The 16,061-nt window shown below is 40.5% G+C and overlaps 1 protein-coding gene across 1 annotated transcript in view; it reads right to left on the reverse strand.

The window, feature by feature from the left end:
• The window catches only part of RARB (retinoic acid receptor beta), a 189,286-nt gene extending 174,648 nt beyond the window's left edge, over positions 1-14,638 (reverse strand). Inside the window, exon 1 of the mRNA XM_042816507.1 lies at positions 14,454-14,638. Within this exon, the coding sequence (XP_042672441.1) occupies positions 14,454-14,631 (178 nt within the window). The 5' untranslated portion in view covers positions 14,632-14,638. The remainder of the gene's footprint in view (positions 1-14,453) is intronic.
• Positions 14,639-16,061: the final 1,423 nt, after the last annotated feature.

Consider the following 16,061-nt stretch of genomic DNA (forward strand, 5'->3'; position numbering starts at 1 on the left):
GCGTGCACACGCACACACAAAATCAGATATCCTGCCTGCAATTTCCAGATCTGTGGATTTATTCAGTTCCGAGAAACAGCAGTATTTTAGACAACTGCCGAATGTGCTCTGCAGGTTTGGCTCCCAGGTTCTCCTCAGTAAAAACCATCTACGATGAACAGCCCAGACTCTCTGGGGAACATAAGCTTCTCTGCTCACAAATTCAGAAAAAAAACTTGGCTTTCATAACTTTCTCCTGACAACTGTAATTGAGAAACCACAGGATATTTAATGAATCAGAGTGAGTACAGCCATCCTAACTATCTAAATGATGAGTTAATATATTTGATCTTTTTCTTTATGTGCAGCCTTTCAGATTGCCTGAGCTACAGAGCTCTGCCTTGTAGCTGCTATCTCCCGCCAGTTAACAAGCAGGTTGAGAATGGAGATCTGATCTGTTCAGTTCTCTTCTTTCACCCAATTCTGTACCGCATTTCCACCAGCAAAGAAAAGCACAGTTTTAGAAGACTATTTCTCATCAGCCTCCCAGCTTTGGTTAGCCTCCAACGCATACTGGAATAAATGAATTTATATGAACAAGATTATGCAAGATGAGCATCATAATGCCTTGGAGAGTGGCATGAGCCCATTCATTGGGGCAGAGGGATGAGAAGGCAGCACGCTCTGCATGACCAATGCAGCAAGAAGGGGATAGCAGAGCCCACACAAAGGAAACAGCTATGCTGTCCCGAGCCTGGGGCTGGCAGTGAAAACTCAGCCCTTAAGGAAGCTGAAAAAAAATAGAAAAGAAAAAGAAGACCAGAATGGATTCATGCATTTCCTCCACAATGCGCCCATGTAGGGGCCAACCGCATTCTGGTCATAAATTCTCTGGCACAGGAGCATTATACCAACTGAAAGGAATGTCCTTCCATCTGTGTATTTCCCCTAAGGCGCTCACTTGATAATGAAACCAGTTAAGGTCTTTGGGTTCACAATGTTATTATAGTCGGATAATATTTTGTTTGCAGCAGAGCCTGAAGAACTCCTAAGTAGCATATTACAGGCACTATACACCTGTTAAGTCATGGCGTTTCTTCTGTAAGTGGACAAATCTGTTTTAGCCATCTCCAGAGATTTTCCGCTCACAGTTAATTATGAAGCGCTGACTGTACTCATTTCCTGATCTTAAAGGGAATCTATAACAAATTTATGCCACAGGTGAAGCCTGCTCCCTCCGTCCCTCAGAAATACCAGCAATTCTCCTAGAGGCACTGACTGCTTTCCTTCACCCCTCTCCCCTGCTCTCTTGGTGCTTGTGCTCCAACAAAAAACAGGCTTAGAAAACTGGAAAAAAAGTGCATGCTTCTGACCAGCTGACCAAGCTCAATGTTTTAGAAAACAAGTTATTAAAAGCACATTTGAACATGCACACACACAAACAAAATGGCACAGGCAGCCCGTCAAAGGCATTCTGAAGAGACCCGTGGTGGACATCCGCAGAATGGACCTCATTTGCTGCAGCCCCAGCTGCTCTGCAGTCAGTGATGACCACGGGAAGAGCAATCTAGCACAGCAGTGGGGTTTTATTCACTCTGTGCATGCATGCATTGCAACAAGTGTCCATGTGCTTCCAACAATGTAAGGAATAATTTTGTTTAAAGTGATCAATGGGCTCAGGAAGAATTTTGCCCTTAGTTTAGTTCTAAACTCGTAAAATCCACGTTCATCCGAAGATAAATATCATACACAGTTTTGATCAAAATCATAATTGTGCCTTGTACAGTACAAGATATTCTGAAATGAGGTAAGGTAAGATAAGCATTCTGGGGAAAAAGATAAGGAAAAGTAGTCCATCCTAAGAAAAAAGGGCACTTTGTTCTGACAGAAACCATTCTTCATGCTTCTTCTAACAGGCTAATGTCTGATCCCAGGCACAGATTCTTGGACACAAGTCTCCCTGGCCTCAGAGATATATGGTAGGTCAGTGGTTCCCAACTTCCTGGACCAACAGACAATTGGCGAGGATCAGCATTTTTCTCAAAGAGTCACACATGCTCACCATCAGCCTTTTGATCAGAAACTTGTTAAACTTGATGTGACTCAGCAAGACTGGCTGTGTCTTGTTCCCTGCTGCCCTTGGAGGGCCTCAGTTGGCGCCACCTCAGATAACTTAGGAGATTAATTCAGTAACCAGCACACACATTTACAAGCTCTTTTACATGTAGGCAAAAGCTACTTCCTGTGTAATCATCAAGGCTCAGTCTCCTTCCCTGCCTGACCTCCCCTCCTCCTGGCTATCAAGAATGAGCTTTACCTTCCTAGAAAAGGCTTCTGCATCCATCTCATCAAAGATACCACCTTACTGAAGGTGCTGTCCTTCTACATTGAAGATAAACATGAAGCAAATCCTCTAGTACTGAAACAGGGAGCAGAGATATCTTCTGCAATTTTACATACAGTTGTACGTAGGCTTTTGCTTTGGAGGAAAGCAGAGAAACACCACAGAAATCAATTAAAAAAGACAGACAAGGGGGACAGATGGACTTAGACCTGAAGTTATCAGTATAAAAAACAGACTTTGAATGCTGAATTCCTTGTGTGTATATTATTGTATAGCTTTTCGCCTACCTCAAACAAGAGATGTGTCTGCAAAGTACATTTTTTTTCCAAAAGAAGAAACCTGCCAGACCCCAAGATGTGTTCACAGAATCTAACCAGACGTTAATACCAGAGACACTAATATCAGGGAGTCACTGCAGAAGCAGAACACCAGGAGAACAGTTTTAACAACATTGTTTAGACCTTCTTAAACATTCTGTTCCAAAAGAAAGAGTCTACCTAGCACGGACAGGCATTTCTTATCTTTTCCTTGCTTTCATATTGGAGACTTCTGTGGAGACAGTGGAGACTTCTGGGCATCGAAGGAAGTTTCACGGCCCAGAAAAGACTAAAAGTGGAGTAGTAAGCAACAACTTAGGGAGAAAAGAAATGCACATATCTCACACTTTAAGTGCAAACAGTCTTCCTCTGTACATTGACGACCTCCGCAAATTTTGGGTTGTCCACTGTACATTTTCATCACTGTTAGAAACATAATAACACATCTGTAGAGTGCTTCACAATTTCGACAAAAGTTTGGCAGAAGCACCTTTTAAACTGCCATCAAGAGAGACTTTTCCTATATTTGCACTGTTGATTGATTGCTCTATTTAGACTTCTACCTTTGCTACAGAACACTAGAACTATGTATTGGATGGCAAGTTAAAAATTATTTGGTTATTGAAAAAAAGGTGAAATCGAGGTATTTCCCATAGAATATTTCAGTACTTGTGGAGTTCAACAAAATGGCACATTTTTGTGTCTTATGGTATACGTTTTAATTTACTTTCCCAAATATAGCAATGATTCACGTTTTTTACTGTAAACAAATACGATTACCTATTTGCAAAATCAAAGATACTGCAGTATGTTTCCATCAGGTCTTGTCCAAGTAACTACATATTAAAATGGCAGACATCCCTTCAAATAACATCCTGGCAGAGCTTGCTTCTTCTGCAAGTAATAAAAGTGGAGGAGAGCAAATCGTGCTCCAAGATGTTTGGCTACAGCGGTATGAGACAGTTGATGTGTTCCAAATGTCTGTCAGATTACTTAGCAAAACCAACCACTGTTAATCAATAGTGAAATCTTTCTCTTTGTGGTTTAGCTATATTTCTGTTTTTGTTAAACAGAAGAAAATTGCCAATTAGGTGGACTCTGCTAGACCGTGCAGCTAGGGAAACATACTGTCAAACTGACTGGCTTAGTTAAGAGTTAAGAGGACACAGTTCAATTGCAGTTCAATTACAATATGTGATCGATCACTGACTGCCCATGCGGGTTTTGTGAAGCAAGTTGCAGCACCTTACTCCTGCTCTTTACAAAAATCACGCCAGCCTCCACAGTCTGCCCTGGTTTTATGCATTCAATCACTTCTTTAAAAAGCACGAAGACCAGATTTGCATTCTAGGATGTGGGCCTTCCTTCACCTCAATCGTTTGGCTCAGAAGTCGCATCCTTTTTCCTTACTCTTCATGCGTCTGTCCTATTTTTTTATTCCAAACTACTTGGAACAGAGATCGTATCTCCCTCTTTGTTTGGAAACTCTCTAGCAGTTTGTGTACTGCAGCAGTATAATAAATAAAAAGTAATAAAAATGTTAGGAAAGTCCTTAGAAAAGTCCATGTTATTTTTGCAATTACTCATGCTGTCGCTATTTAAGAAACAATGCCAGGAAGATCTAGAAGGGGACTTAAAACAGTTTCTGCAAGAATATGCAATCAAAATGATGATGTTACCAACAGCAAAATGCTTTGCAAGGTGTACAGCTTCTCATGCTGCTTTTTCAAGTACTTCTAACAGATGTTCAATTTCAAGTGGTCTGCAGACACCAATAGGCTTATAGTTCTGCATGAATCGGAGCAGCAGATGTGCCCTGCATTATGTTTTGCTATTCCCTTTATGAATTGATATGTCACCTCATGGGTTTATAGCTAGTTAATTTTGCAATGACATCACTATTTCTGTACTTGTAATGATTCTCACAGGATTTAATTTCTCAAATAACAGAACTCTTGATCCTTGAATTGCTATGTGAAAACAATATATAATAAACAGGTTTGTTTACAAGATACAGTTCTATTTCCCACCAAATGTCTTCACCAATAGCTTTTAGGTAATGCTGGTATGCAGGTGAATTCTTCCAAAGACAGCTGATTCACAATACGGCCTCGTTTCAGGACGGCAGACAACTGTGCATCCCTCTGCAGGATAATTACAAGCAAGCATGTACTGCTCACTGGTTGGAAGAAATAAGGTTAAAAAAGGCAGTAAGCACAGAATCAGCAGGGATTCCCTCTAGCTCTGCTTGTGGTACCCAAATGAAATTACACTACACAGGAAACCGCACAGTATTTTCTACTGACTGTGATAGGACAGCACTTGACCTAGACAGGTTCAAGCAGTGGGCCCAGGTGAACCTCATGAGGTTCAACAAATCCAGGTGCAAGGTCCTGCGCCTAGGTCAAGGCAACTTCTACTATCAGAACAAGCTGGGGAGTGTAAGGATTGAGCACAGCCCTGATGAAAAAAAGTTGGGAGTACTGGTGGATGGCAAGCTAGACATGAGCCAGCAATGTACCCTCACAGCCCAGAAAGCCAACTGTATCCTGGGCTGCCTCAAAAGAAGAATGGACAGCAAGTTAAGGGAGATAATTCTGCCCTTCTACTCTGCGCAGGTGGGGCTTCACCTGGAGTACTGTGTCCAGACATGGAGTCCTCAGTACAGTAGAGATGTGGACCTCCTGGAGCACTTCCAGAAAAAAGCCACAAAAATGATCCAGGAGATGGAAAACCTTCCCTATGAGGACAGGCTGAGGGAGCTGGGGCTGTTCATTCTGGACAAGAGAAAGCTCCAGGGAGATCTGAAACCAGCCTTTCAGTATCTAAAGGGAGGCTACAAGAAAGAAGAGGACAGGTTCTTTGGCAGGATCTGCTGCAATAGGACAGTGGAAAATAGTTTCAAACTATTCAATATAATGAAGAAGTTTTAAAAAATAAGGAGATTAGGCACTAGAAGAGGTGGAAGCCTCTTCCCTGGCTGAAGACATTCAAGGTCAGGCTGGATGAAGCTCTGAGCAACCTGATCTAGCTGTAAGCGTCCATGTTCGTTGCACGTGAGTTCTACTAGATGCCCTTGCAACTCCAAAAGATTCTGTGATTCTTTTGGCTTTGGCACTTTCAATCTTCAATCAAAAGAGAGCCAAGCCTTTTCTTCCTCAAATACAGCTGTGGAGGTGGAGCCAATTCTTGTGTAGAACCTTGTGGTAGCACCTGTGGGCTGTGCAGACCAGATGGCAGGACATCACCTTCCTCTCCTGGAGAGCGTAGGATTGTTACAGAACATTCCTCCTCTTATTTCTAAATGCACAGTGGAAAATGTAACACAGTAGTTTGAAACGTTGTATCTGTATTTCTTGCAGTTTAGACTTCTTTAAAAAAAGTCAGTAAAAACATCACTGCAAATTCTAGGACGAATTTAAACACAAGAAACTGAGGAAAGTTTCATGCTGAGTTTAATGCTGAGGTCAAATCTAAACCTGACTGACCTTCAGCATTGAAGAAGAGCACACAAGCTCTACCTGGAGGTCCACTCCTATTGTTTGCATACATTAATTGCTTTCTATCTAAATTTAAATTGTAAGTAAACATGTTGTATAGCAGCAGGCTGCACATGGAGTCCATAAACATCTCAAACTAATTCCAGGTGCTGGAGTGTATTTCCCAAAGCCATGGAATAAAATAAGTGCTCCAGATCACCTTCTCCCTGCATCACTGAATGAAGTTCTTCTTCCCTTCAAGTCGTAATTCCATCACCTCTGTTGAAGAACTCAGTTCTTCTCCTGTAAGAACTCCCAGCCAGGACTTTCAGTTTCTCCTCCCAGGTGGCTGGACTTCCTCAGAGGCTCTGCTGAGAAGCAAGCGCCACTACAAATGAGGCCGTGAAAGCCACAAGCACGTTTCTTTGGCAACCTTTCTCCAGCAGTACAAATACTTATAGAGACAAATGCCAGGACTGCAGCCAGCATACCCTGCTCTTTCAAAACACAAACTCCTCACCCAAACGTGTTCCCCGTTGACTGCACATTTCCCCCACAGGAGCATATCGAAGAACACGCAATGTCAGACATGAGGTATGCTGCTCAATGTACTACACCAAGGTGCTCGCACACAACTACAAACCCAGAGGACTGACCAGGAGGCTAGCCATTGAAAATATCTGGCCTGTTATACTCAGGCTATGGTCGCTTTATAAAAATGCATTACCTGGACAAAACAGTCGAGTATCTTAAGAAACGCACGTTTGAGTTTTCTGAGTATTTCTCACATTTACTCTGACATTTCCTCTGAACACATGCAGTATTTTGAAAGGAAAGGACTTTTCTGTTAAGGCCAGTCCTTCCTGTTTCTTGGTTTATCCCAATTCTAAGTCTGCACGTGATTAAAACTGTTGCTCTGATTTCAAACATGTGGTAAAGGAGAACCTAACAATTTTATGAGACATAGTTACTTTTGTAGAGGGTGAGGTTGCCTTGGGGAATTTGCTCTGACTAGATTTATCACAAGTTTTTTGAACCAGATAATTTTGTTTGATAGCACATCTGGCAGCATCATAAAATCTTGACGTCCCAAGCTATTACACAGGAATTACTTTTGTAAATCATTTATGAATATTACTGATGTAGGCCTATTCTGGGCAGTAAGAAAGGAAGCAGTGTGCTGAAGGACAAAGGAAGGGAACAAGGATTCCTATCCTTTCAGGATTCAACAGATAGGGTGGTATTTATCATTTTAAATGGGAAATGTGGTGTTATTGATACATCTGAAAGATCTACATAAAACAAGTTGTTCCCAATATTCCCTAAACAGGCAAGAAGGAAAAAAACTCTAGACCTGGAAAACGTCTCTCCTGATGGAAAACTGCCCCAATCTTAAATAGATCTCTCAAATTAAATGTCACATGTTGCTAAAAGCATAACAAACATGAAATAGCAACCCAAAAATGAGTAAAAGAGGAATATCTGTATCAAGGCCAGCACTAAAAAAAGTGATTTACAAGAAGTCCACAGGAACATGTCTTTTGGACACGGCAGTATAACTGAATGGAAGCCCTCCATGTAATTAAAATGACTGAATTTTCTTAAACTGTCATTGCCAAACATACACCTCCGAACAAAAACCTGGCAAAATGTGACCTTATATTCACTGTTAACATGGCAAACTATCACACGATGAGCAATTTCAGAAGATTACACCTATGGATTTGGACTGGAAATACAACACGCACGCTCCAAACTTACGGCTCTTACACTGCCAAACCTAAAGTTTGGCATTACACTCCTTCTGAGAGATCAATCACGTATTCCATACGTACAGATCCATAATGAACATGCAGTCAGGGGTGGACAGTGTAAATCCCATGTGAAATGGGAGAGAGGGAGCTGGCCCTGCTATGCAAAGTCCCCCAGCATGCCCAGGCCGTGAGGACTGGAACGAGCCCTCTGCTGCTGCTCACTAGTTCCCCAGCCCTGGGAGTGACTGGGTGTTATTTTTGTTGGGCAACAGCAAAGGAAAAAGGTCATTAGCAATACTCCACAGAAACATATTTCCAACCTTAGGTAAGACAGCATTTTGTTGGGGAATTTCCTTGCTCCGGGGCCCGTAATAAGGGAAGGAGCATTTCTCTGACAGGTCCTATTCAACTTCCAAATGCTAGGCTCTTTCAGACCGCAGCAAAGCTACAAGAGATGCACAGAGCAATTACGAAGCACATGCCAGAGTTACATGATCCGCTCCCTGTGTGAGTGCAGGGAGGTAGACAACCTCGAAATTCAGTTTCCTCTCAGGAAGCAAATTCCTGCCTTTACACACCCAGAACTGATTTATTTCAGATGTGCACGCTGCCTACTAAAACCCAAAGAGGAGGGCATCCACACGGTGCCCAGGATTCACCTAGACAGGGCAGCATTACAGAGTGTTACACACTGCCCGAATGCAGCGATGCTCCCATTCACTTCTGAAAGTGGCAGGACTACAGAAAGAAGTTCTAACAAACCTGACAAACACATTTAAATTGTTGACAACTTCAGATTAACTGCAATCAGAAAACGACAATGTAATATAGCTTTATTGATCAAAGCAGTATGGATGCTTTAGTGCTACAGAAAGCTACCAACCAGAAGAAAACAAAAGCCAGCAATAAAATAAACTGAAGATCTGAAAAGCAATGACCGTTTCTAAGATTATGAATGATATCTGCAGGGGATCATCGAGACATTTCTCCTCAGATTTGCCAGCATGAGGCAACCCTGGCTGTAGCTAAGAAATCTGATATTCATATTCTGTGTATCTCTTTCTCTCAGAATGCAAACACATGTTCTCTCCTTTCAATAAAGATGTGCAACACATGTACTGAACAAGTAAAGAAGCCTTTAAAGTCAATCTCTTAATTGCAGATGTGTAAACTGTGCATGCCTCAATAAAGAGATAGGACTGGGAAGGGGAACTGAAAAAAAGAAATGGCCGCATGAAACTTAGAAGACTTGAAAAAGCTCAGCGGTGTAATCAAGCAAGAGAAGTTCTTCAAAAAGTTAGTTCATGTATTTTTTCTAATTCAACTATTATTATTTTAGAGTTCAAAAGAGTATTCTTTCTTTTTTTAAAGTGCAGATGGCACTTGCCTCCGTAACTGCCAAATGAAGAAAATCCATCAAGTCTTAACCATACTCCAACCTCCAACAGAAATGTTCCCCATTTGTTGAAGTAAAGTGAGATGTGGGAGTTCTTGACCTTCTAAACAATTAAGGGAAACAGAGACATTCTTGTTTTTATTAGAGAGACAGTAAACTATTTGAAAATAATTTGAATAGCTGGAGAATTAGTGTATTTGCCTGTTCATGAGTAGTGCAGATAGTTTAGAGTTCTCTTGGGGGCAACACATCGTAATGAATATCTGCTATTCATATTTAATGCAATCTGCCAAAGAGTGCTTTTGGGAGGACTTTCTGTGTCAATATAATGATTAACAACAGAACTGGAAAAGCAAATGAATTCCTACAATGGGTGGGGCTGGCAAAAATATCCTGCAATACTACACCAGCAACACTGGATTTAACTGTACTTTTAATAATACCAGTGGAAAATCCATTTCCCAGATAAAAAAAACCAACAAGCAATCTTTAAGTTGGAGTTCACATGGTAAATAACAAACAGTAACGGAAGGAAAAACAATGGTTAAAACCACAGTCTATCTAGCCCGAGTATGTCTGAAATGCCTCAGATGAAATACTGGCTATTAAATATATATAAAAATGTAAATAGCATTATCCAAAGAGTAACACCATTATTAGTTCTTTGTCTACCTCTTCCAGATTCTCAGGTGACCTTACTTTCCACACATACCTACACACATACGTAAAAATCTTAGATAAAACAGAACAAAAAGCCCTTTATTCTTTACGATACACTTTTAAAGCACCCTAGACTGTAAAGTATGGAAAAGCCTGTTTAAAATACAAGTGACCTTAGTACTGATTTTTTTTCTTGACATCCCAGCAGCCCTCTAAATAACACATTCAGATTTTTTAAAATTATTTTTTAATACTATCTGGATGAAGCAATCTTACTCAGTTTATATAAATTCCAGGACATTCTTGTACCATGCTCACTGCCCTTCCAAGTTACTCCTATTTTTCCCTGGCAATAGATGGTGGCAGAATATGGAGGTCTCAAAGGCTCCCACCAGCAGCCTAAGGACCAAGGCTTGCTCCCACTGAATGCCACAGGCTATAAGCATCACCCAAGGATTCTTATAGGAATTCAGGAAACAGGATGCTCAATCCAAGCAGAAAGGGAACCATTGCCAGCCAAAGTGTTTTATTATTTAGTGGCTCCCCCAGTGCTTGCTGTCCAGGCTCTACTTTAATTTCATCCAGGATACTCTTGGGGATTATGCAAATCACAACAGTAGCTCAGATTAATCTTTTTCCTCTTCATGCCAAGGCCTCCAACTCACACCAATTGGCTTTAAGCAGGCTGATGCTCAAGCTCACGCTGAGACAGATAGGTGTCTGAGTGAGCAACTAATTTCCTCCCAAATCCAGTCCTCCCTGTAGCTCCCAGACTGCTTTGACCTGTGTTAGGCTTCAACTGGGTGAAACCAGCACAATCTGACCATTTTGGCAAAGGAACATTACAGCCACAGATCGTACAAGACACTGTACCAGTGGACAGAAAAGCTTCATCTTCTCTATGCTGCAATTTCACCTGTAAAATTTCAACACTGCTGCATGCTCTGCAGCCCATTAGCCATAACATAAAGACAGTATTCTCTGCCTTGGTTTTCAAATGAGGAGATAGACCACACCTGTCTGCACAGCTTCTACATACCTTCCTTCTCAAATTGTGGGTGGTCCTTCACTTGGTGAAGGAGTCTTTTTTAAGGGATTTCTTTTTTTTCTTTTTTTTTTTTAATTTTGTTTTTGTATACTTAGTCTTTTTTCTGAAGATCAGAAGTTGTGCTTACACCCACAGTATGTTTTATGAAGAAGGTAAGCTCTTCCTAAGCTGATATTGGCAACAGCATTACCAGTGCTCGGTCTCATGATGACAGGAGGGGGCACTTCTTCCAGGAACAACAGAGAACTGCCTGTGTGCATCAACCTCCGCCTGACCTCCGCTCACCTGAACCTCAGTGGAGCAGCTTTTACTTTAATAAGACATTGTGCTACAATCCTTGACAAAATTTATCTATTTCCCCCTCCCCCAAGAATTTCACTAATGTTTTCTCATTTTCCTGTTGCAAGCATGCAAAGCCCATGGAGTGCAGTTCCTGGAATCCAGCAGCAATCTAAACAGGACAGGCTGTAGCATCATCCAGAAAGCACAGGGAAGTCTCACCTTCATCTTTCCTTTTTGCCAGGCTTTGATCCAGCTCTAGAGAGAATATCCCCAGACAACACCTACAGGGGTTTTTAAAGGATTCAGGTCCAAGCATTACACAATCCACTTGAAGCAGGAAACAGCATTTCTAAATGTAAGCTAAGCAGTAATCTTCCAAAACAATCTTTGCAATTTTTTTTTTTTTTAAATACAGAAGAGATTCTTCATTATTACTGCAACTACAGAAGCCTGCATGCCATCTGATCTCAACAGTTAAAACATCAGCTTTGTGCTGTATGGGGCAAGTACAGTGCTAGGTAAATCAATCAGACTTACAGAACTAACGATCTTGACCGTGGTCTCTTTTACTCATTCAGTGCTAATGCACAGTTCATGTATGCATAAAAGTGACATTTTTTCATCTTATGACCTCTTTAGCACCGTGACCAACCCTCTAATTATTAAGTATTTTGCACTATGTATCTCAGTATAAAAACAGAAGTCATGTCATAGGTCACAGAAGCAACAGCGTTATTAACATCAATGAAACTAAATCACTGTCTCAAACTATTCCACTAAAGAGGAAGAGTGCTCACAAAATCAACGCATCTAAAATGTTGCTTTCTGCTCAGTGAAACTGGAGGCAGCTACTCCAACTCTAGACTAAGCTAACCTTGCATTAAGTCATCTGATATAACCAAGCCTGAAATAAAGACAAACTAAAGTAGAACAGAATAATATGAAGGTTTAAATGGCTGTAACTTAAAAGAACTGTTAAGCTGCACCGCTCTAAAAGATATTAGAAAGATCTTTATAGCATTCCTGGTACATAATATCATTTTTGTTGGATTTAGCATGAATGGAAAGAGTATGAAAAATAAAAAGTACAACAGCTTAAAGCATATACAGTGCGTATGTTTGGCCAAATTTTGATTTTTTCTATCCTTTCAAGCAAAAGCTATATTTCCCCACTATCCAGTATAAGTTCAATTACACTGACCTCTGACTATGAAGTAGCTTCATTGTAAAATGACAAAATCATCCTTAATGTGTCTACAATGAAAACAACAGAAAAGCCCAAAATGTAATCCAAAGCTCAACTTTCTTGCTTCTAAGTTCCCATAATTGGTCTCTATAATTCTAGAGGTATCAACCCTAAAGTTTAAAATCAGAAGGTTTAGAAACAAAAGAGACTGTCATTCCCAAAGGTAAGCAAATAGAGTAACACTGGCAGAAAAGTCACCATGCAGAGGGCTGAGATGAAATTCTAATTCAAGTCACCCTTCCCAGTGTCAGGAAATTTTAGTTCACATACACAAACATATTGCCTCAAATTATGCGCACCAGCTGCCAGACTTTCATGCTCAGTCAATGCAAACCAGTGCTGCAAAGCACCTCTACACAAGCACTGCCCTGAAGATGCTAGAACTGGGAGACAAAGATACAGGCCCAGAAACTTTAGAATTAGCCTATCATTTTGCATAACTACAGAAATTCTTACTTAATACGACTTTTTTCAAAGTCTGAACACTAATTCTTTTATTTCCCATTAGTAACTCACCTGCCACTCAGTCTTAATTCCACGTAAACAACTGATGGAAAAGAAAACCCAGCATTTTTGATTATAAACACTTGGCATTTACAAACACACCTCAAATAAAGGTTTCCATTAACTTACATTTTATTTCTGAAAAAGGTGAGTTCTAGTAATATCAGGAGATAAATTCATATTATAATATTTTGAAAAGTAACTAAGATAATGTCTGGAAGGATTGGAAAGTCAGTTATTTGTAGATCTTTCATCTGAAGATGTTTTGTTTTTCACCTCCAACAAAAAATATACTTGGCACAATAAAACAGGGCAAATAAAGGCCAGACCAGTTTTCCCCTATTCACACATGTGAATGCATAAAAATTGCCTGCATCAGCTGGAAAAAAAAGCTATAAAAGACTTTAGTCAAGACTGCCCAGTTTTCAGCTATGTGTACGTGAGTCGCAAAGCCAGAATTAATATCAGACAGCAGAAAACCCCACCGCTTTACTCTTCAGAAGCTTCTTCTTCACTGTGGTCATCTATTCATGTTTGGAGCTCTACGTTTGTGTGCTTTCTCCTGTATTTGGACTACAGCTCAAGTCTCTTTCACCTTTATCAGAAAGTGCAGTTCTGCAAATTTGCTGTTCAAGACCTTTCTGAGCAATCACAGTAATGCAGTTAGACAAACATCTTCACAACTGACCGGCAAAGCTGTATGCACTTTAGATTTCCTCACCATTTAGTCATTCACTACAAAGATCTCCAGAAAAGTACCTTGTCTATGTGATGCTACTTGAAGAGTTTATATAACTGGGACAACTGTGTTTGGAACCACTTAAAGATAAATAAAACTTAGTCCAAGCAAGAAAAAAGTTACTCAAAGTGATAAAAAAAAAAAAACAAAAACTTGCCCAGCTAACACACTCAGCAGCACTGAAAATTTGAGAGTGGTGCACTGAAATGCAACTGCAGACTGAAGCATTAACTCTGCAGCCATGGCTACAGATGCTGGCTGTCTGTTGGGCTGCCACAGAACAAGTTTCACAAGAACAGATCTTCACAAGCTGTCCAGGAAGGAAGTAGGTACTAACTAAACAAAAACATAAGCAGTAGTAATTATAGTGCCACTGAAGAGAATTCTGTACTGAAGAATCATTGTTAATCAATACGCAATGGCTAATTGTGTGGAGTTTCCATAAACACAAGATGAGTTTCTGCAGCTAAGGTGGTAATATAAGATATGTCAAAATCCATAGTAGGTTTTATCACCCTCGGTTTCCAATGCTCTGGTATGTCATACAGTTGCATGTTAATTTCTACAAAAACAAGATTAAGTGAAGAAGATACTTCAGAAGAAACGAACCCTCTTTGCCCGAATAAAATAAATGAAACGTGGGCAGAATGAATTGGTCTTCGCTAAAGAAAAGGGGTCAGTAAAAGCCATAATACCAAGACTTACTTGCAGGTGATGGGGTGCTGCATCCGCTCGTTGGTGGGTGACTCTGGAGTCCATGAAGGGAAGGCAGCGACAGCCCGCCGATGACCGGAGGAAAAAGTAACGGGTATGGAGCTGCTGGGTAGTGAGTCATATGTCCATTCACTGCTGGCACTGGACATGTGCGGCTGCTGGTTGTCATGTTAATAGCTCACAGTGTATAAATAATATGTTGCATCACTCCAGGCCAGCAAGCAGATACTTGAACTTGTGAATGGAGAGGGCTGTCAAGCCTGCAGGTGCAGCTTGAGCTGGACTGTGTGATGATGAAGAGGTAATTCACTAGATCAGTCCCGTCCTATATTTCATTGCTGCTTCCTACTGTTCTCTTTTCCAGACATTCTTGCTCTGAAGACTGGACAGAAAGTTGTCTTAGTCCGTGTTTCAGACCACAATTCAGTTGTTGATTCAAATGTTTTTCTGTGAGGATAGTTGCTCTCTACAGATGCATATTGATAGAGTCTGTAGGAAGAAGAGAACAATATATTGATGATAACATGTATTTTAAATATTTATGCACTGAAAACTCTCTAACCTCCAACTCTGCTACTACAAATAGGTAACTGATTATCTATTTGTTAGCGTCCTGTAAGATTAGCTTCATGGTTACCTGGGGCTGAAATTCTTATTTTATTGAAGCTAATAGCAGAACATCCATTAACTTGATTTCTCTATCCAATGTTTTACATCAGAAGCTATTTCTGTACAGACAGAATCTTCTTTTGGAAGCAGCCAGTTTTAAAATTTATGCACAAATAAATACCTGAAAGATTGATACTAGAGGAGAAAAACAGCTTCTGAAAAATTTCTCATGTACACAGAAGCTTTCAGTTTCCCTCTTACACAATGAATTACACTGAGGAAGCTCTGTGCTCCGCTTCAATCTCTTCAGGTCTCAGTTCTAGCCCAGGAAACTGTTTCTGAGGGTGATTTGGTATTAGGTTGTTAAAACAGTAATTAGTTTACCAATGGTTGTTCTCACAAAAGCTAGTTAGCTTGTCTTATTACCAGTAAAGAGATCTCACTGATCATTTGTTCTTTATTTTAGGGAAGTAGATTTCTTCTATTACCAAATAAATAAATAAAATAGAACTTTCCATCAGTCTCCCCTTCCTAATGCTTTTCATAGCCCTTTCACTGCCTTACCTCCCCATTCCATGTGTCACTGGTTTCTGTCCTCCACTTCCTCCAAAGACTGAACCAACTGTTCATAAGCTCTATCATCTAATCAGTGGTGATGCGCCATGAAGCTATTTACGCTACCCTCCCATTTAATGGGTAATTTATTTTAGTGTTTTTCTTCTACCAGTTATGTTTACAAGGCAAAATTAATAACCCTGTGTTTCACAGGCTACTGCTCCTCTTTTCTCGCAACTTAGGGTACCGGGGAAAACAATTTTAGAAAGCGGGTTAACTGCCTACATAAGGTACACATGACAAAAACTGCCAAAACAGATCCACCAGTGCACATTCTGGCTGTTGTGTTTTTGCTCTTGTTTGTGCTTTTCCTGATTCTGCTCTGCAAGAAGAATCCAAAATGTGTTATCTCATAGGCAGAGTGAGGGACCTGAT

The sequence above is a fragment of the Centrocercus urophasianus genome, unplaced genomic scaffold (assembly GCF_019232065.1).
Source record: "Centrocercus urophasianus isolate 14NV4802_14NV808 unplaced genomic scaffold, USGS_Curo_1.0 seq_16, whole genome shotgun sequence".
Taxonomy (NCBI): Eukaryota; Metazoa; Chordata; class Aves; order Galliformes; family Phasianidae; genus Centrocercus; species Centrocercus urophasianus.